The sequence below is a fragment of the Podarcis muralis genome, chromosome 9 (genome assembly GCF_964188315.1).
Source record: "Podarcis muralis chromosome 9, rPodMur119.hap1.1, whole genome shotgun sequence".
In the NCBI taxonomy this organism is placed as follows: Eukaryota; Metazoa; Chordata; class Lepidosauria; order Squamata; family Lacertidae; genus Podarcis; species Podarcis muralis.
Window position 1 is genome coordinate 23395110 of NC_135663.1, and position 22843 is coordinate 23417952.

Sequence of the window (22843 nt, forward strand, 5' to 3'; positions counted from 1 at the left end):
ATATAGTAACGATCAATCTATGGCTTTTCCATTTAGAAGGATACTCCTCGCTGTTACGGATGTCAACGATAAGCAGCTTGGGCTTGCTAGATTTTGTTTTCTTTGTTGGAGTCTTGAAATGACCAGGTCCTGTCAGTTCACACAAGTCGATCAAATCTTCAGCCGAGATCCTCGGTGACACTTCTGATTTCAGATCATTCAACTTGATAGAATCCCTGGACTTTTAAATGGAGACAAGAAACGAGAAAATAAAGATGAAACAGTGCCCTTTAGCAACACAATGCCTTCATCCAGCATTGTGCGCAATCTCCCATTTCCATTAAGAGTAAACATTGTTTCTCTGACAAACTCCAAGCTATTTTATGCTCTAACTCCCATGGGGCCACACATAATACAAGCTCTTCCCCAACACACACATTTCATTCATCGCGGTGACAAGCATTTTTGGTATCTCTGAGATATTACTCAACGCAGCATCCACATATCATCCACCAGTTTTCAATGAACAACTGGATGCTAGACTATGCAGAATGGGTGCCTGGGATGTTTTGTGTAATCAAAGCACATATCCCTTCTACTTGAAATATGGCACCTTGATGCAAATCACACAGGGAAACTGCCATCCAGAGCCTCATTTACAGCTTCCTCCTTGACTCAGTAGAAAGGTTAGCCTCCTCTCTTCTACTACTGAAGGAAAGAAATCTCAGCTGCAAAGCTTCACAGCAGATAGCAATCTTACGTACCCATATCTTACACAAGCTAAGAAAAAGAGCATATACGTGTGGCAACCAAGGAGATAGGAACAAAGCAAATAGCACCACAAGACAATTGCAGCATATATATGCGGCTACCCTCTTCAGTTTGATTGATACTGCATCCTTTGGGTACAACAATTAAACATAACATAGGGGGGAATAAGGGAAGACAGACAGCATCTATTTTAGAGCTTTACTTCCTTTATAATGATGACACCATCTATGTCTAATATATCTGCCCAATGGACTAACCCTAGAGGATTATTTCTCTACTAGACATGAAATTTAATAGTCACTGTAGGGCTATTTTCATTCTTTTTTTAAGATGAAGAATACTATTTTTGTGATAAAATATACAGCTTCTTTACTGAACCATGACATAAAACAGTAACACTCCACAAACAGCACTATGCTGAGCTACATTTGCTGCCAAAAAGTCTGCATCCACTAGCCACATCTTTTTATACCTAAAATTACTCAAATACTTACGAAGAAATAAAACTCTGCTAGGGCTAAGCTTGCCAAAAGCATTACTTTGGCTCCTACTGTAAGCAAACAAATTCAGGACATTTGAACACCACAGTATTCTAGTCCATAAAACATGCCTATGCTCTGCACTGTAAACTGTGGGCTGCAACCCAGAGTATTACTGGGTTAGTCACACATTGAGTCCCCCAACCTGCATGGTGGCAACATCTCACCATTACTGTTGCATAGCTTCTTGGAGGCAAGTGTATTTGCTCCCTCCTTCCCTCTATGTCAGTGGTTAAATTCTATTCAAATAAATTCTCTCTCTCTCTCTCTCTCTCTCTCTCTCTCTCTCTCTCTCTCTCTCTCTGTGCATGTGTATGTCCTAGACCAGTGTTTCCCAACCTTGGGCCTCCAGCTGTTTTTGAACTACAATTCCCATAATTCCTGACCACTGGTCTTGCTAGCTAGGGATGATGGGAGTTGTAGTCCAAAAACAGCTGGAGGCCCAAGGTTGGGAAACACTGTGACAACTGCTACCAGTCCAAGTACACAGTTCTGGGCTATACGGACACACAGTCTAGCCTAGTACAAAGTAGCAACTCCTTGATTTCTGAGTGCACACACGACAATACAAACACATTTTTCCAGGTTCCTTACTTGCAGACTTGACCATGCAGCTGTTCCCTTGCACACTAAAACACACACATGTGCTTAACTTATGTGTTGCAATTTAGGTGTACACTCAAATGCAATGGGTATGATACAGCCAGCCTTAAGTGCTCTGAAATCACATTCATTTTAATGAGTGAGAATTAAGTGTCTGCTTAACTCTCCCCCCCCCCCCTGCAGCGCCTGCTGAAATGAATGAGACATAAAACTCTGGCCGGATGACTGTACCCTATTTTCTGAAGTGGCCTCTCATCTGCTATAAAGCTTCAGTAAAGAATACAGATGTGGACAAGGGGTAGAACTATAAACAGTGCTCTCTTTGGGACTGTTACCCCTATAACACTGAACCTAACAAGTCAAAAACAACAAAACCTGCTTTCTCTCCCTCCCTCTCTATATGGTCAAATTTTGCAATAGTAAACTGATAAGCGGCTGTGGTGCCTCAGTGGAGCCCCAGTTCTCTCTCTCCCCCCCCCCCCCCCACTTCAGAAGAAATGAAGCCACTTCAAGCACTTTTGAAGCGAGGTACGGCATGTGCTAGGACAGAGAAAGACAAAAAGAGCGAAGAGAAAGAAAACAAGGGAGAGTCCCACTGCTGACCAAGTATTTGTTTTTTCTTTCGTATAACATACCATCAACATTTGCTCTGCTCTGCGATAATGTTCTTTGGGAGTTTACTTTAGGAAGTGATCAGCACACCTCGGAGGAGAAATGCTGCTCATGGCATGAAAGGAATTGCAATTTCATAAAGGAGGCATCTAGTGTCAAGCTGTTCGGAGAGTGTTGAGGTGGCAAAGGGAACTGTGGAAAATCATCAAAGGAGTTCTGCCGATAAGGCTATCACTTGGCTCCAAAAGAGCAAACACCTTGCCTAGGCAACGTCTCTTGGCCTTGTTTGTCAATTCCGTGCATTTCTTATGCTTTGGAACTCCTCAAAAGGGTAAGCAACAATTAGTTGCAAGGTGCAGCCAATGGGATAGTTCAGGGTTTTTTTTCCTAGCCACAAAATATATGGCGCGCTTTATAAAATGTGAATATTGCATGTTTCAGCATCACACACATACACACATCACTCCAAATGAGCAAGGCAAGCTTTCAAGAGACAGCACAGGACAGGGACTTGTCAATAATCTAAATTGGTCTAAGGTTACCAGATTCTTTTCAAAGAATCCGGGGACACTTATTGTTCGCTACATACATGTGAATACTGAGAAAGCTGTAAATCCGGAAACAGGGACATCTGGTAACCTTAAATTAATTAATCTATCTATCTAAAATCTATCTCCTTCAGTACCAAGCTATTGGAGGAGGGCTGAAACCACCACACTTGTTGGCATCTGTCTATCTTTAGAGACATCGGAGTGCGCCTCCAGGGGGGAAGGCAAACGACTGCACTATCAACACCAAATTGACCTTCCAAGGATGTAAGTCTGGCCAATGTGCATGGAGGTCTTGGGTTGCCCAGACGACAAGACCCCCCTCACAGCCTGGCTGATGTGGTCCAAAGGAAAGCAGAGCAATATGGTTTGGCATCAGCTGGGCTGCGGGAGTTGCTGGAAGGCACCATCCAACTTTCTTGGGGACTCCACTCTGGATTTGTGTAGGGTTTACTCCTTAGTTTTTTCTTCTTCCGAAGATGTCATGCAAAGCAGTGGAGGTTTCCCTTCTCCTAGATGGGCTACTTTCCAAGGGTGATGAGCCCCATCTACACCTAAGGTAAAGGTAAAGGGACCCCTGACTATTAGGTCCAGTCGTGGCCAACTCTGGGGTTGTGGCGATCATCTCGCTTTATTGGCTGAGGGAGCCAGCGTACAGCTTCCGGGTCATGTGGCCAGCATGACTAAGCTGTTTCTGGCGAACCAGAGCAGCGCACGGAAACACCATTTACCTTCCTGCCAGAGCGGTACCTATTCATCTACTTGCACTTTGATGTGCTTTCGAACTGCTAGGTTGGCAGGAGCATGGACTGAGCAATGGGAGCTCATGCCATCGCGGGGATTCAAACCGCCAACCTTCCGATCGGCAAGCCCTAGGCTCTGTGGTTTAACCACAGCGCCACCCGCGTCCCTTTTATCTGCCCCTAAAGCACCACACTAATAACTGAGTAATTATGCTCTAGGTATTTCTCCCTCTGTAAAGTAAAAAAAAAAAAAGGAAATTCAAAGAGACAAAAAATGTATTTCCTAAATTAAAGAGCAAACAAAATAAAATATTCACTGGCTAATTCCAAAGGTTTATTTGAGATCACCCCACTCCCCAGGCCACCACCAAAGGCCATTTCCATTGCAAAGAAATGTTTCTGTATTTAAATTAAGATGAAGGTTACATTTTCATAATTGCTAAGAGAGAAGCTATCTGCTTGTTGAATCAGCAATCAGCACGTTGGATACAGTGAGTAAGCCATCAGAAAGCAGGGCCTTTTAAAATAGCACATTCCACAAATTCCACGGGAGAGGGAAATGGATTCTTTTTTGCTATTCTTCCTCCATGAAGAGAAGGCTTACTCAGAAACTCTGTGACTAGGCCTCAATAATCTCTGTTACAGGAATAAAAGCCCATGCACAACAGAAACAGTATGATTACAGGAGCAGGGAGAAGCCCTGGCACAAGATGAAATACTTCCATTGGCACATTCTTCAGAGCAGTTCTAGGATCAAGATGGTACTGGAACATAAATAAAAGGTCACGTGACCATCAAACCACAAAACAGCTCAGAAGTTCGAAAAGTTTGGGGAGTCAGGGAAGTTAGAAACCCAAATTAGTGTGCTCATGAAGAACAAAGATATACACTTCAAACTCCAAACAATAAATAGCTGACGTGGTTTAGTCAAGCAATGTCACAGTGAGAAAACATCTATACATAGCTGTTAACTGTAAAATGAAGGAAGAGACATCAACAAGGAATGCTGACATCAACAAATGAATTTTTTTGTTTGTTTTTAGGTTTATTTTATTGATTTTAAAAAGAAATATATCCTTTCTGCAGAATGGTCTCAGTGAATACAATTTTTTTTAAAAAAAAAATTAAGACAATAAGAGTATGTTTAGCCTTAATATTCTGTTCTATATACCAAAAAATCAATGTAAGTTGAAAGTATAAAAACTCACCAGATCACTCCTGGGAGCATCCTGATAGTCAGATGAGAAACAAGACATTAAACTTCTTGAACAGTTGCCCTCTCCGGCTTGCTTGGGATGCTGTGCATATTGTCTGTATGTGGCACTCTTAGGAGTCCAGCAGAAAAGATTGATTGATTCACGGACACAACGTTCTATGTCGATTTCTGAAAAGAGGATCGCAAGGTGTAATGGCTGACGTGGTGCCAAGTGCACACATTTTGCTCTGGTGGATGCGGCCTAAAACCTAAACTACTTTTAAGACTCCGGCTACTTTTTAAATCACTGACATCTAGCCTGGAAATCATCTAAAGGCTACTCAGCAAAATTAAATGAGCCTCGTTAATGGACTTATTTCCTGTAGATTTAATGACACGGAGAAAAGAATCTGTTGCCTAATTCTTAGTGGAAATTTAGCAGCTGTATTTTGTCAAAACAAAGCAAGTCATTAATCTCCCTTGATTTGATAAACCTGTCACACCTGGCTGAAAAGACATTTGAGGCTGCAGCAGTTTATATTCCATGCTGCAACTCACAATCACATATTACACTTCCGTAAAGTGTTATCATATGATAACTGATAAATAGCAAAGCCCTATAGCCTTCAGAAAGATGCCATAATCTCCAGCAGTCATTTTAAACTTTCAGTCTGTATTTCACAGGGACTGCAGAGCACATAGAGCACAAAGTTAAGAAGGAACACAGGTGACAAGAGAGGAATTTCGCAGCAAAGCACTGGAGCGCTTTTCTGCAAAGACAGATCACTGGAAAAACAGAGCGCTAAACAAGGGATTATTGACACAGAAAATGTTTCATTAAAAGTGTAGCAAATAGTATATATAAATGTGACAGAGCGTTTCTTTTGCATATCATTAAATCCATTCCAGAAACCTGCTTCTTTCTGGCGACCCTGCATGCGAAGAGGAAATTTAGAAAAGATAAATTGCTTGTCACTCTTAGAAAGAATGCATGTTAATAGCATTGGCCTGGCCTTTGAGTCCCAAGCATTTTATTTAATGTCCTACAAAACTTGCCCCAGGCACACAGACAACACTTTGGGAGGAGAAAGTAAGATATCAAGAGGTCTGCTTGCAGAAGCCTTTCCTTTTCACATAGTTTTCCTGTGAACACACATCTTATAGCTTGGTAGGGCTCTGCCTATTAGATACTGTATTGCTTTCCATCTGACACTAAAACGTTTTCACTAACTGATGTTACTATTTACTTGAAAATCCTCCATGTTTTCTATTGGTTGAACATGGCACACGATCACACTGCAATGCTGCACTGTGTCGCACCGTAGCGATTTCCTTTTTAAAAAAGTAGTTAGGTAAAAGATAAAGTTCTGAATTCTTGCCAGGTCCAATCATATGTCTTTGGCTGCATTTGTACAATTGATAAGCCAAATAGGCATGCATCTTTTGCCCCCATGACCCATCCTCACACTGCAGAGGAGGGCGGGGAAAATTTGGCTTGGGCCTGGCAGGCCAACAGCAGTGCCCTGAGGTTTGCCACTCCTGTTCTAAACCCCTTGGAGGTTCCCAAATGAAGCTGCAGACATCTTTTGAAAATCTGATACAAATGGATCTTGTCTGGTTTTTCCATTTAAAAACAAACAAACTTTCATACCCCAAATCCTGCGTTATCTATATACACATCCATGTGCATACATATAAACACACACATAGTTAACAAGTATCTATTCATAAAGCCTGGAGGCTTTGTATGTATGGAGAAGCCAAATATGAAGATGCTGATAAATGTATCTGTATAGAACCTCGTAAGAGATATTAAATGCCAGGTAATTAGTCTATATACAATATGACCAAGTATGCAACAGCCAGGGAGCTGATAAGAAAGAGCGAATGAGAAATTGTTTGGGGTTTCTTCATCCTTATAGCTAAAAACTAGGATTGATAAGCTTGAATATGTGAGCATCATGTACATATATACAAGTGGAAAATGGGTATAATTAAAGGATTCAGAGCTTTAGGTAAAATGGCATCAATCTTGCAGGCCTCAACATTACAGAACAACTTCAGCAAGCAGGTGTGTGCTAACAAATCACTTTCTATCTGTACCAAAGCCAGCTTCACTACCCCATACTTGGCTGGAAGCTATTAAATATTGGCACATAGGCATAGCTTCTGTTCTCAAATACCATTATTCACCTTTGATGAATTTTTAGAACTGTTTTATAAACACATCTGCCTCTTGCTCTCTTGACAAAGGCATCAAACACAGGTGATTCAAGAATATGTAAGGGGTAAAAGAACAAAACAAAAAAAACCTTTCATAAACAAGCGGCTCTTGTGTCTTTTTCTTGAAAGTGAAACAGCAACGAATACACCTTCCTGGGAGGGATGGCGAGAGGCAAGTCAAGCATGTGACACTTCTCCTCCAGCCTTCTCTGTCTGCAGGGACAGCTTCTGGAGAAGCTGTCAAACATGCTGCTTGCCATGTGAACAACGTATAAGGAGGTCAGCTCCTGCCTCCTCGTAAAGGGAGGCTTTGGATTCCAGAGCTGCTTTCAATGTGATGCACACTTGTAGATATTTTCGAAGGCAACTGTTGCTCTCCAGTTCCATTAGAACCTATGGTAAAAGGTAAAGGGACCCCTGACTCTGGGGTTGCACGCTCATCTCACTCTATAGGCTGAGGGAGCCGGCATTTGTCCACAGACAGCTTCCGGGTCATGTGGCCAGCATGACTAAGCCGCTTCTGGCAAACCAGAGCAGCGCATGGAGTGGTTTGCTAGTCTATCAAAAGGTAATGAGATTGCATCAAATGAGATTGTAACGTTCTGCTCAGGAGAAGGGAAAACACACCCTAGTGTGTGAAAAAATGAAATCAAGACAAAACTGGTTGCTAAGATTTAAAAGGAAAACATAATACTGGAGTCCCAAGCTCAAGAGGAGAGCTGGGACATGAACTCGCTTGTGAGGCAGTTAGGGCCCTTCAGAAACGCAATGCAACTGTAGGAATGACACCACAACTTCAAGGGCTGCAGGAAGTCTGGGGCTCATTGTACCTGTCAGAATGGAACTGGTTGCTCACCACAGCAAATGAAACTGCAACACATATTACTGGAAGATCTATTAGGAAAGGTGTGCGGTTTCACACTATGGCATGCCCAGTTAATTTAGTTCTCTCATATTACACTCCTACAACTTAGCTATCCAATTTTGCTTTTTCCATCTCAAAATATGTCCTACAATTTATTCAAACTCTACTCAGTGCAATGCAAGGACCCATCTATATTAATATTTTCCATCTCCCTACTAAGATCTTACACTCAAAACCCAAAATTATCAACAGAAACTTCATGAACCGTAATGGAAGACATCCAACATAGAAACTTGCAATACCTGGCAAATCAGAAAACAGCAAAATGCATTCGTTGAATCCATTAGAGAGAAGTCGGTCCCTCAGCTGCTGCAGAATAGCCACTCCGATACAGAAAGGGAAAGAGGAATTCCCAAGTAGTAATGTATCCCACAGATGAAATATTTTGTGCAACGGAAAGACATCTGCAAGGGGGTGGGAAAGACAGGAAAATTATGTTTAATTATCTTGAGAGACTAGAAACCTTGCATGGCCCATCAGTAGATCAAACCAAACTAGTTTGTTGATCATTATGTTTAGAAAAGGTTGTGTTGACCTGGAACTGTTGACAGGAGTAGTCAATGTGGTGGTATTGCTGGACTACAGCTCCCATCATCCTTGACCATTAGCCATGCTGGCTGGGACTGATGGGAGTTGGAGGGCAGCTTCTTGAAGGCACCACCTTGGCTTTTGCTGCAGAACGAAAGTGGGGAACCTGTGGTCTTCCAGATGTTGCTGGACTACAATTCCTATTACCCCTGGTCATTGGCCATGCTGGCTGGGTCTGATGGGAGCTGAAGTTGAACAACAATGATGTAACTGATAACACAAACTCAGTACGCAAAGGGTTTATAAATAAGATTCAACACAAGAAAAGGCCCTAAATAGCAGGTGACCTAATAGCATGCATGCAACCAAGTGGTGGAAGAGCCATTTGGAGAAACCCAAATAGTGTTATGTTATTAAGTCAATAGATTCATTGATAAATTGAGTAGGATAGTGAAAGAGGCCTATGATTTTCTGTCACAGATATACAGCCATTTTTCTGGATAAATTACCACAACTTGAAGGTTATTGCTTTAATTTTAGAACAAAGAATACCCAACCTTGTTTAGAAAGATTTATCTTCATCTGTAGATCACTCCCAAAGGTAATCAATAACTCATTTCAGTGTTATTAAATGCCTAATTAAGAGAATTATATATTTTCTGCTAAAAAAACACTTCAAGGACTTTTCTCTTTTGTTGAAACACTCTGTATTTATTACTGAAGCAAAAGGAAAGAGATGCATGATCTGCATAGACATTGAATTCCCAGCTAACTGTTTCAATGGGACCCTTTTCTCCCATAAGTACATTTTCGATCTTCTTGTTATAATAAATGTTTACTAGAGACGTCGTATATACAAACTAATCAAGAAATGTGCACAGATAGCTATTGCTCAGTGTGCTAAAATAGTTGGTGATATTGAGAAGGTGTTGGCAGAAGGACAAGAGGTGGTTGTCCATGGGGAAAACATATTTACAGGCAAATTTGGTACTAATACAACATAGTCACTTGCAAAGGTCATAATTTTTAGGTGACCTTCATAGGCAGCACAAAATATTTCAATAAATAGGCCAGCAGTGCTCAGTATTTAACTGTGAAAAGTGAGGAGGGGTGAGGACGGACTTAACACATCCATGTTTACCAATCTGGTTGTTTCCAGATGTTTTGGGCCACAACTCCATAATCCCTGACTAGGTCGGGCGGGAGTTTTAGTACAAAACATCTGGAGGCACCCCAAAAATTGAATAGAGGTGGGATAAATTTCGGGGGGGGGGATGTTTTGGGGGAGGGAGAGAGGTTTTGGTCTTGTTTATAGAGTGATGAGATGGCCAAGGGCATTTTTTCTGAGTGAGGAGTATCTATTTTTACAAACTAAAGCCACCAAAATAGTTCATTGCAGAACATTTGAACCAGGGGACTTCCTGATTTAGAGCAGCTTTTTAGCCACAACATGACTTCAGCTTTCTGTGACAGTGTTACAAATAAACCCTGAAGTTTTTGCACCCAGGAGAGCAACACATTTTAATGCAGACACCCATTTTTAGACAAACTATTCCTCCTGTTATGCTTACTAAATATCAGTCAAACTTTATGTACAATACTATAATTGTATGTGAGGTATATAATTCTCCAAAGGACAGAAGCAGTTGAATGATTTCCCTTCACATTAACTCATCTGAATCAGTATCATAGTTAATCTTTGACTTTATCGGACTGCCATTATGTCCTTGGATAATAGTTAATTTATAAAACAAATTTAAAACCTCATGAGATATACCCGATATCAAAACTGAGCTTTTTAAACCACAGCTCTGTGTTGTTGTGTCCACACAAAAATGGATATAAAATGCTAGTAAAAAAGAATTTTTTGAAAAATGCTTAGAAGGCAATTCTTAGATATACTGCAAATCTTCTGTTAAGTATATGGATTATGCAACACACTTGTAGGTGCTTGTAGGAAAATCCCCTGTGAATTAAGGACATGTCTTACTGTATCACACAATTTCACAATAATATAGACATGGTTACTGCTGTAACAACTTTTAGGTCTACTTTTAAAATGTGTTGCTGTATGTGCAAACAAACCGTAACCCTACTGTGCTTCTAAGAAACCAGTAGGATTGAGGCATTTTATGCATTGTATTTTTACATATATCTTCTGGGTTGTTTGCGATTTTTAAATAATTGTTGCAATTGACCAGGGTGATTTTATTAGGTAAAAAGGTAAAGGTACCCCTGCCCGTACGGGCCAGTCGTGTCCGACTCTAGGGTTGTGTGCCCATTTCACTTAAGAGGCCGGTGGCCAGCGCTGTCCGAAGACACTTCCCGGTCACGTGGCCAATGTGACGAAGCTGCTCTGGCGAGCCAGCACCAGCGCAGCGCACGGAAACGCCGTTTACCTTCCCGCTATAAAGCGGTACCTATTTATCTACTTGCACTTGGGGGTGCTTTCGAACTGCTAGGTGGGCAGGAGCTGGGACCGAAAGACGGGAGCTCACCCCGTCACGGGGATTTGAACCGCCGACCATGCGATCGGCAAGTCCTAGGCACTGAGGTTTTACCCACAGCGCCACCCGCTTTTTTATTTATTTTATTTTATTATCATTTGCTAAATTTGCTAAAAAATTTTTAAAAGCATCATACTGTAATACTATGTATGGCCCACTACTCACATAATGCTAAGCCAAACCATGGTTTAGTGTGAACAAGTGAATGCATGAGAAGATTGCAGCCACTGTGCTCTTCCTCTCTTCCTGCTGCTGCCATGCTACTCTGGCTAAACCACAAGTGGCAAACGAAGAGGAAACCCGAGTTACAGCTCATGGTTTGCCTGGAGCCTGGGAGTTTCGACATAACACTAAGCCATACCATAGCTTAGCATTATGTGGGAACTGGGTCTATATATGTGAAATGGGTCCTTGAATTTTGTTAACTGATTTTGGATTTTGATGGTTATAGGATCACAATTACAGATGGGTAGCCGTGTTGGTCTGCCATAGTCAAAACAAAAAAAATTCCTTGCAGTAGCACCTTAAAGACCAACTAAGTTAGTTCTTGGTATGAGCTTTCGTGTGCATGCACACTTCTTCAGATACACTGAAACAGAAGTTGCCAGATCCTTCTATATAGTGAGAAGGTGGGGAGGGGTATTACTCAGAGGGGGGTGGGAATGGGTGATTGGCAGATAGCTGTGATGAGCCTGTTGACGACTATTAACGACTGCAGTAGGTCTTACAGGAAAAAGCAAGGGGTGAGAAGGTGAAAAATGGCTTTGTCATGTATAGTGAGATAAGAATCCAATGTCTTTATTCAGTCCAGGTGTCTCCATGGTTTTAAGTTTGGTAATGATTTGCAATTCAGCAGCTTCTCTTTCCAGTCTATTTCTGAAATTCCTTTGTAGTAAAACAGCTACTTTGAGATCTTGTATAGAATGTCCTGGGAGATTGAAGTGTTCTCCTACTGGTTTCTCTGTCTTGTGATTCTTGATGTCAGATTTATGTCCGTTTATTCTTTGGCGTAAGGTTTGGCCTGTTTGTCCAATATAGAGAGCTGAAGGACACTGTTGGCATTTGATGGCATACACAATGTTAGACGATGAGCAATTAAATAGTCCAGAGATGGTGTGTGTGATGTTGTTGGGGCCAGTAATGGTGTTGTCCGGGTGTATGTGGCAGCAAAGTTGGCATCTGGGTTTATTGCAGGCTCTGGTGCCAGTGTCCGTGTTAAGTCTGGTTGTAGTATTATTGTGGGTTAGGAGTTGTTTAAGATTGGGTGGCTGTCTGTAGGCAATGAAAGGTCTTCCTCCCAGAGCTTGAGAAAGAGAACTGTCATTGTCCAGGAGAGGTTGTAGATCTCTGATGATGCGTTGTACTGTTTTAACTTGGGAGCTGTATGTGATGACTAGAGGAGTTCTGTTATTTTCTTTTTTGGGTCTGTCTTGCAGCAAGTTCTCTCTGGGTATCAGTCTGGCTCTGTTGATCTGTTGTCTAACTTCATCTGCTGGGTATTTTAGTTCTAAAAAGGTTTGCTGTAGATCTCTTAGGTGAGAGTCTCTGTCTGTAGAATTGGAACAGATACGGCTGTAACGTAGTGCCTGGCTATAAACAATGGACTGTTTGGTATGTTTGGGATGGTGGCTAGAGGCATGTAGATATGTTTGTCGGTCAGTTGGTTTACGGTATAAGGTGGTGTCTATGCGCCCATCCTGTATTTTTATAGTAGTGTCCAAAAAATGTATTTCTTGCATAGATTGATTCATTGTTAGGTTGATTGTGGGGTGAAAATCATTGAATTTCTGGTGGAAGGTGTTCAGGGTCTGTTGACCATGTGTCCAGATGATAAAAATATCATCAATGTATCGCAGGTACAAGAGAGGTTTGAGTGGGTAGGAGTTTAGGAAACGTTGTTCTAAATCTGCCATGAAGATGTTGGCATACTGTGGGGCCATGCGGGTGCCCATTGCTGTGCCGCTGATCTGAAGGAACAGGTCATCACCGAATTTGAAGTTGTTGTGGGTAAGGACAAATTGGCAGAGTTTGGTGGCAAAGTCCGCTGTGGTTTTATCTGAAATGGTGTTCCTTATAGCTTGTAAACCATCGTTGTGTGGGATGTTGGTATACAGAGATTCCACATCCATAGTAGCTAGTATAGTATTGTTGGGAAGATTATTTAAAGACTGTATTTTCCTCAGGAAATCTGTGGTGTCACGTACATAGCTGGGAGCACTGATGGCATATGGTTTCAGAACAGTGTCCATATAACCGGAGACACCCACTGTGATAGTGCCAATACCTGAAATGATGGGGCGTCCTGGATTTCCTGGTTTGTGTATTTTAGGTAATCTTCCCAACAATACTATACTAGCTACTATGGATGTGGAATCTCTGTATACCAACATCCCATTTCAGATAAAACCACAGCGGACTTTGCCACCAAACTCTGCCAATTTGTCCTTACCCACAACAACTTCAAATTCGGTGATGACCTGTTCCTTCAGATCAGCGGCACAGCAATGGGCACCCGCATGGCCCCACAGTATGCCAACATCTTCATGGCAGATTTAGAACAACGTTTCCTAAACTCCTACCCACTCAAACCTCTCTTGTACCTGCGATACATTGATGATATTTTTATCATCTGGACACATGGTCAACAGACCCTGAACACCTTCCACCAGAAATTCAATGATTTTCACCCCACAATCAACCTAACAATGAATCAATCTATGCAAGAAATACATTTTTTGGACACTACTATAAAAATACAGGATGGGCGCATAGACACCACCTTATACCGTAAACCAACTGACCGACAAACATATCTACATGCCTCTAGCCACCATCCCAAACATACCAAACAGTCCATTGTTTATAGCCAGGCACTACGTTACAGCCGTATCTGTTCCAATTCTACAGACAGAGACTCTCACCTAAGAGATCTACAGCAAACCTTTTTAGAACTAAAATACCCAGCAGATGAAGTTAGACAACAGATCAACAGAGCCAGACTGATACCCAGAGAGAACTTGCTGCAAGACAGACCCAAAAAAGAAAATAACAGAACTCCTCTAGTCATCACATACAGCTCCCAAGTTAAAACAGTACAACGCATCATCAGAGATCTACAACCTCTCCTGGACAATGACAGTTCTCTTTCTCAAGCTCTGGGAGGAAGACCTTTCATTGCCTACAGACAGCCACCCAATCTTAAACAACTCCTAACCCACAATAATACTACAACCAGACTTAACACGGACACTGGCACCAGAGCCTGCAATAAACCCAGATGCCAACTTTGCTGCCACATACACCCGGACAACACCATTACTGGCCCCAACAACATCACACACACCATCTCTGGACTATTTAATTGCTCATCGTCTAACATTGTGTATGCCATCAAATGCCAACAGTGTCCTTCAGCTCTCTATATTGGACAAACAGGCCAAACCTTACGCCAAAGAATAAACGGACATAAATCTGACATCAAGAATCACAAGACAGAGAAACCAGTAGGAGAACACTTCAATCTCCCAGGACATTCTATACAAGATCTCAAAGTAGCTGTTTTACTACAAAGGAATTTCAGAAATAGACTGGAAAGAGAAGCTGCTGAATTGCAAATCATTACCAAACTTAAAACCATGGAGACACCTGGACTGAATAAAGACATTGGATTCTTATCTCACTATACATGACAAAGCCATTTTTCACCTTCTCACCCCTTGCTTTTTCCTGTAAGACCTACTGCAGTCGTTAATAGTCGTCAACAGGCTCATCACAGCTATCTGCCAATCACCCATTCCCACCCCCCTCTGAGTAATACCCCTCCCCACCTTCTCACTATATAGAAGGATCTGGCAACTTCTGTTTCAGTGTATCTGAAGAAGTGTGCATGCACACGAAAGCTCATACCAAGAACTAACTTAGTTGGTCTTTAAGGTGCTACTGCAAGGAATTTTTTTATAGGATCACAATGCGATTTTTGTTGTGTATTTTGTCGTTTTTATAGGTTGCAAATTACCTGGAGTGCAGTAATTCAAGAAGATAGAATACAAATTAAAAATGAAATGACACCACTGCTTTGAAAGGACAACGTGGAATTATCCCTGAAAGAGCACAGTCCTTCTGATGGGGATGTGTAAGAGTTGCTCAAAGCTAGAGCATGTCATAAAAGACAAGACAAAACAGCAGGAGGATATTTCTAAGTGAAAATGTGCCACAGTACATATATGAATTGAGTGAACTATAATAATTCAATACTATAATAGGACAATCAGAAACGAAAATGTTGCTAATTTGGGGTTGTATCCAACACTCCCATTCTGCTTGAAAACCAGAGTATCTCCCTTCTCTCTCCTGCAGCCCCCTAAAAAATAGCTCCAGAGGGTTGAAGGAGATTTTGGGGGGCACATGGACTTAGGAGAGTAAGGGGAAGTTCCACTGTATTACAGACTCCCAAATCTTCCATAACATTGGCAGGAAATCCTAGCCATCCTCTGTAGGTCCTATATCAGGCCTAAGGAACTGGTGCCCTTCCAGATGTTGCTGGATTTCAACTCCCTTCATTCCTGACCACTGACCATACTGGTGTACGCAGGAGTTGGAATACAACATCTGGAAACTCACAGGTTCCCCAGATATTTAACCCGGATCAAAGTGAAAAATGGTCGCGATATAATGCAATATAAAGGTCATGCTTAGCACAGGAAAAAAATGACAAAGGGTCATACTCACGTGTAAACATTGTGAGAAACCAAGGGATAGCATACAGCTATAAAAACCACAGGAAGAGGGTGGGGAGAAAAGAATACATGTGTTAAAGCACAGCCTTGTAAATTTTCTATCACCTTAGTGTTCTGCAGCCTCTGATTGTAACAAGTGTGAGCAATTGAAAGTCAGGATTGCAGTTTAAAATCTGTATCGCAGTAGCATGCTACCAACGCTGCAATTTAAACCCCTAGAACCTGCACTCCACTATTTCATGGCTCTGTGTAATAACTGTAATCCAGGAGTCATGTAGGGGGATTTCAACAAGCGCTCCATCATTTTGCTTTCTCTCATTACAAAATTTGCACGTGGTTTTTCTATATATGAAATTTCTTCTTTGGAATCAAAATGGGAGCTTCCTCTCTCCCACCTCTCCTATGCTGAAGCCGAGAAGTCTTAATCTATAAAATAATCTGTTCACAGAAGGGAGGAAGTGTGGAAGTATGATAAAGAGGTGAGGGAAGCCATCTTTCCATGATTAAGAAAAATGGGTTACATAACCGTCCCTGGAAAGAACTGCTGCTTTCTACTGAGTTATCGTTAATTCCAGCTTCATATAATTGTTGTGCAGCTCAGTTTACCTATTACATTTTCTACAAAGTGGGTGGGTGTGGCGTATTCCCTTTAGGTTTGTACTAGGCTGAGATTTCTCTCTGGAAAGTAACAAGCAACCATCTTATGGAGAGGCTAAGGCCATATGAAATTGCATGGCACTGAAGCAGATGTCCTTTCTGATTCTATCAGACTCTATCTGTCTCATGTGTGTGCATGTGTCTATGTGTGTGTGTAAAATGCTCTATTTGCACTCATGCGGGCCTAGGTCTAAGCAATACAAAGAAAGCTTTTGTGCCCAGTAAGTCAAGGTGGCGAAACTGAGTACAGTATACAGAAGAGACAATCCACAGTTCATTTAATGACCATTTGTCTCTCTGGTAGCAGACCCGCTGTGACAAAATACCAGTTCTCAAATATTTAGCTTCTATTAGACCGTACTGATTAACTGAAATTGTGTTAGTGGAAATTGTATAAATTCAAATGATTGAGGCCTAACACACTGACGTAGAGGGATGGTCTCAGAGATGTATCAGACCTTACTGACAACTAGTCAATACACTGAAAAAGTAGTAAATTAGTATTTCATTTCACTATCTGAGGGTGCAATGCACCCCCCTCAATATAATATTCAAGGAAAAGCAAAGGAAAAACAATAAGTTATCAACATTCCTTTCACAAATGGCACTATAATCAGTTGTGTGTCTAGTTGTGCCTTAGGGAGACAAAAGGAGAAACATGAAAATAGAAAGAAAAATACGCCAAAATATCTGATTCAATACTTGCTTCCCAAATTTGCATTTAAGAACAGCTGCAACAACGAGCTTCTATTCGTTGAGATGAATTGTTCTTAGTACACAGTGCCCCCTACCAACCTCACTCAAGTATAACCAAGTGGCAGAGACTGCTACAAATTCTTACTGCAATATCCCCCCCAAAGTTTTATCTTTAAGATGGACTTACAAATACTGTTTGTCAAACAGAGCTTGCCAATAATAAAGTACGACTAACAGTCAATACACTAAGTTCCCAGATCTTTCAAAGTTTTACCCTCACAACAATCTTGTGAAGCAAATATTTTTATAGATTTCCCCTCCCCTCCAGCTCAAAATAATTTGTGAACAGGGAATTGAATTGATCTCTAACTGCTTGCAGGCTTCCCATGGGCCTATGGCCTGGCAAAAAAAAAGGTAAAAATTGGGTGGAAATACCACTGACATTTCAGTTACACTTGAATCATGTTCTAGGTCTATAGTGTTTTAGTACTTTAACTTTTGAGCATTTTAAGGTATGGTTGTGAAATTTTCTTGACTTATCTTTTTGTAAACCGCTTTGAGGTTTTTTGTTTTTCCATCAAATAGTGTATAAATCTTAGAATATAAGTAGGTCAGTCTACCTGACACCAAGTCAAATGTAATGCAACTCATCACTGCTAGATCAGTCCCCCCCCCCCTTTGAATGTACCATGTTACTGGTGGGGGAGAAGGCATGATTAACCAGCACACCCTCTTTCTCTTACTGCTGGGTTTTACATGGGTGGGTTACATATTCCACTCCTTTGCAGCAGACCTGAAAGTGGATCAAGACATGTGTTTCACTCAACCTTGCTCTCTTGCTGCTTCCATATAAAGTAAATGTGGTGTGGACGCCATTGTAATATGCAAAACCTCAATTCTTTGATGTATTTGTGTGTTTTGATGGTACTTACGGCACATCTGTAATTTTAAAAAATTGGCCCAAAAGCTTGATTAAAGGACAAAAAATTGACACTAGTATCCTCTCAAATAACAATTAGCTGTACCATCATTACACAAACTTAGCAGCAATACTTTTTTGTTAAGCACTTGTAATTAGCTAGGGGGTAAGTTACTTGCAGGTGAATAAAATCAAAGCTTTTGGTAGCCACTTTCTTAAGTGGTTACCAAGTAGACACAGCCAGAACCTATAATTAATGGCAAATCAAAACTGTGACTGAATAATTTAAACATACAAGTTCATGTTTTGGTAGTAAGGATCCTTTGGGTTAAGAGATTATTGTTTTCATGTCAGAATTACACAGGAAATATTGACATTTTCATAACAGAGTGTAAGATTTTATAAAATGTATACAACAGTTATTGTTCGGTGTTGTTGTTTTTAAGAAACCCTGCTCACTTTTCTCCACATAATACTTCAGGCAGACATTGTGACCAATGATAATACTTGCTGCTCAGTAGTGTTCAAGACTCTATTCAAGAGCTCTATAATATAAAAACAAATGGCAGAGTGGCAAGAAATAATCTCTTGCACAGCAGGAACCTGGAAGATTTATCAGTGTTCAATTTGATAGGATTAGTACTCAAGCATGAAAATCTGGTTCGGATCACTGCTGAAGTGCATATGCTTCAACCTAGATGGATCCTGATGAGTCGCCGGTATCAATTTTATTTTCCAAGTGACACGCACAGCTCCTATTAGGCTTATTGTAGGATAGCAAACCCATTTGTATGGAAAATACAGTTTTGCAGATAGCTTGTTTTCCATGTAATTATATACTCTCCCCATTACTTTATTTGCAAACTTCTTCAGACTGTAAACCTCCTTGCATCAAGGACTGAGCGCTGGCATGGGAAGGTGAACTCCCAGGAAATTCTGCTTGCAGACTTTGAACATAACTGCAATTCAAATGCTTCTGCATAGACGTCCACTACTCAGAGTAGAGCCACTTAAATCAATGAACGTGGCTAAGTCAGAGCCATTAATTACTCTGATTAAAATTTAGCTGAATTCCACCACACTATACAGATTTGACAGTGATAGCATGTTAAGTGGTACAACACCAACTAATTGCACCGGCAGCTCCTATCAGGTTCTGAAGGTTTCTTGCATCAACTTTGTTTTGGGTTCTGATATGCGGAAACAAACCTTTGAGACTGACCCCACTTTCCCTTTCCCTCCTGCTATTTATTAAAAACTCACAAGAAGCATTTCCACTTACATCTGGAATGAAGCCAATTTCGTTGAGATGGTTACTCAGCTCGGGGTCATGGAATGCAATCATCTGGGAGAAAACTGTCAGGTATTCTGAAAGAGCGATAGAAAAGGAAAGACATATTAGAAAACCTTTCACTCGGAATTTAGGCCTTAGGGATCAGAAAGTAAGTCTGCTTGGTGGAATCCCCTATTACAAAGAGAACACAAGGAAACAAGCTCAAAATATTTACTATAAGTGACCTGCAATCACATCAATATTATGTTTCATTATTTTTTCCCTTCCCTTAAAAGAAGGGGGAAAGGGGTGGGGGGGACACAAACATTGCAGTAGATTTTGTACATATGTGCAGTTTGTATGTACATGATTTCCGTATACATACATTTTTACATCCTCTTTAATAGGACAACATTAAACACTTTGACATGCTGTTAGAAAGTTTACTTCAGCTGTTAAAAATAATTTACTTTTAATCTGTGCTTGCCAGGTGTGTGATTATGATGGTATTTGTGACGGTAGCGAGAAGCAGTTTATGGCCATCTGTTTTATACCAATCATAATACATAAAGGATCATTGAACATATTTATGGTGCTTGATATTTTGATCTCCTGGTTTCTATGTAGCACTTCCAATAAAATATTAGTGTATCGTCTCATAAGATCAGTGTTTTTTACAAACCAGATTTTGCGTTTGTTGCTACAGTCAATTGATGTTCAGTCCATCAGTTGTAGGAGCCATACTGGACCAGATCGAAGGTCTATCTAGTCCAGCATCCTGTTCTCACAGTGGTCCACCTGATGCCAATGGGAAGACCATAAGCAGGATGTGACCACAATAGCACTCTGCTACTTATGGCTAATTAAATAATACATGGCCTTTTAAACTGTAGGGAGTTACTGTTTTTGCTTGTTACCGTTATGTATTTTTCTGTTTTTATACAGTAACCACCCTGTGATCCTCGGGTGAAAAGGAGTACTGTAAAGAAATTTAATAAATAAAATGAATTCTTACTTCTATTTTTGCCTCAGAGCTTTGGGTAGTACTTTTATTTTGGCATGAAAACTCACGTGATCCTTCAGTACTGCATTATCTCTAAGCCCCTGAAACGATCCTTAATTTATATACCTTTCTCCTCTCCGAATGTAGTGTTAACATATTTACGTTCCTAATGAATTCACCAACCACAGGTAAAGTATTTAAAGCGACTAATCGCATAAACTCAGCTATGTGCTGATGAAAACAAATGTACAATTAGTTTCCTAAAAGCACATTTCTTTTCAAACAAGGGATTCGTGCCTTCAGTGGTTCTAGATGGATATGCTATACCTTGTTAAATACCATCTTTATTTGAACAGCAAGGCTCATAAAATATAATTGCTTTGTGGGATTACATGGTTAATTAAGTGTCTATTGAAGGCACACGTCTTTCCATGAAAATCTATTGGCTGGGATCAGCCAAACAGCACTGGCTTAGATGATACAAATTATTCCTTCAGTATATTTTAGCTGTAAACTTTAAACAGGTCTTGCATTCTCAAAATCTGAAAAAGCCTATACCAAGGCTGTGTGCGACACATCGACAAGAAAGTGGTGATACTATGCGTACCCCTCGTCTTAAGGCTGACAGTTCCCATACTACAGATACCTTAAGAGTTAGGGGCTGTCAAAGACTTGCAACCAAAAGCGGATGGAAGCACTGATTTCTAAACTCATGCTTCGATGTGGGATCCATATTCACAGCAGTCACAATTTTGTGCAATAACAAGTGACACTTCTTTGAACTACTGTAATCACGTATGTTTAGCCGCAAGAAGTACTGGTGGTTCATACAATCGGCATCCCCATGTGACGCTGGCTGGATTGTGAACCTATCAATGGCCCAAATTGACCTTGAAGGCCACTGTGTGGGGCTGATGCCTTTACGAAACACCCCTTGAATACTCATGGGTTTAGGAACAGTCACTCATGGGTTTTCTAACAAAGCACAACTGTGGCCTCCTGAAACCTGTATCAATTTCTATACACAGTGGTACCTCGCAAGACGAATGCCTCGCAAGACGAAAAACTCGCAAGACGAAAGGGTTTTTGTTTTTTTGAGTTGCTTCGCAAGACGATTTTCCCTATGGGCTTGCTTCGCAAGACGAAAACGTCTTGCAAGTTTGTTTCCTTTTTCTTAAAACCGTTAATACAGTTGCGACTTGACTTCGAGGAGCAACTCATAGAACGCGGTGTGGTAGCCTTTTTTGAGGTTTTTGAAGACTTTGGTGATTTTTGAAGCTTTTCCAAAACTTTTCTGAAACCGTGCTTCGCAAGACGAAAAAATCGCAAGACGAAAAAACTCGCGGAACGTATTAATTTCGTCTTGCGAGGCACCACTGTATTGTATGCCCTCATAAAAGACTGCCATTTTTATTTCAAGTGGTGCAAATACCATGAGTAGACTAAATGTCTGGGAGGAGGGACACTTCCAAATATAAAGTTTTCCATTTACAAAACTAGTTTCTTTCATCCTTTAAACATCTCTAAGCTTTTATGAAAGCGTATAGAGCAGGAAGTTCTTAAGTTGTTTACCCCGTACAATTAAATTACAGTTCTATTATCTAACCTTAAAGCATGCTATTTCCAAACTAAACAGGGGTTTTTTTATCTTCTGTTATTTCCACTTCTGTTTTTTTTAAAAAATACTAGTCCCATCAACTTTATTCCTTTGTAGAATACTTAAACACACACAGGTCTATTTTCCTTCCAGAAATGAGACATAGATTGTGTTTGCACTGAAGGTTTTTTCTTGTCACCCTGTGTAGTGGGTGACCACACCTCATCTTGTCTTGCTATTTGCATTACAGTTTCAACAGCTTCTAAGTGCCAAGAGCCATGAGGGTATTTCTCTTTTGTTCCAGACTGAGGTACAGATATATTTTTCAGGAATTTTCAAAAGGCACCATAAGCGTCTGACTTTAAAAGAAGTCGTTTGGATCTGCTACATGTGCCATTTCTATATTTTCTCCAATTTATTTCATATGCAGGAAAGAAGCACAAGCTGCTGGGGAGGGAGAAGGCTCTACCTTTGAGGAAAAGTCAGCACCAGAGTACTGTATGTATTTTGCACACACTAGGAGTCAGGTTCAATCGCCAGTTAAAAGGGTCACAAGGTATCAATGTTAGAAAAGAACCTCTGCCTATGGAAGAGTAATGAAGATACTACATGCACAATAGCAGTTAAAACTGTTATAAATGAAACTGGAAATAATAAAAAGTGCATTAATTAAATCTGCGTTGATCTAACAAGCTGCTAAGCCTAAATTTTAACAAACTCTTGTATCTCATCCTCTTTTAAAGTCACCCAAGTTGTGTGACCATCACCGTTTCACGTAGCAATGAGTTC

General features: G+C 40.7%; 1 protein-coding gene across 4 annotated transcripts in view; it reads right to left on the reverse strand.

Annotated features, from left to right (window-relative positions):
* TBCK (TBC1 domain containing kinase) overlaps positions 1 to 22843 on the reverse strand; it is an 85396-nt gene that overhangs the window by 15295 nt on the left and 47258 nt on the right. For all 4 annotated transcript variants that reach the window (XM_028743222.2, XM_028743221.2, XM_028743223.2 and 1 more), the window contains 5 exons: positions 19464 to 19549; positions 15902 to 15938; positions 8381 to 8542; positions 5004 to 5179; positions 45 to 220 (listed from right to left, as the gene is read on the reverse strand). In XM_028743222.2, coding sequence (XP_028599055.2) covers positions 45 to 220; positions 5004 to 5179; positions 8381 to 8542; positions 15902 to 15938; positions 19464 to 19549 — 637 coding nt within the window. The remainder of the gene's footprint in view (positions 1 to 44; positions 221 to 5003; positions 5180 to 8380; positions 8543 to 15901; positions 15939 to 19463; positions 19550 to 22843) is intronic.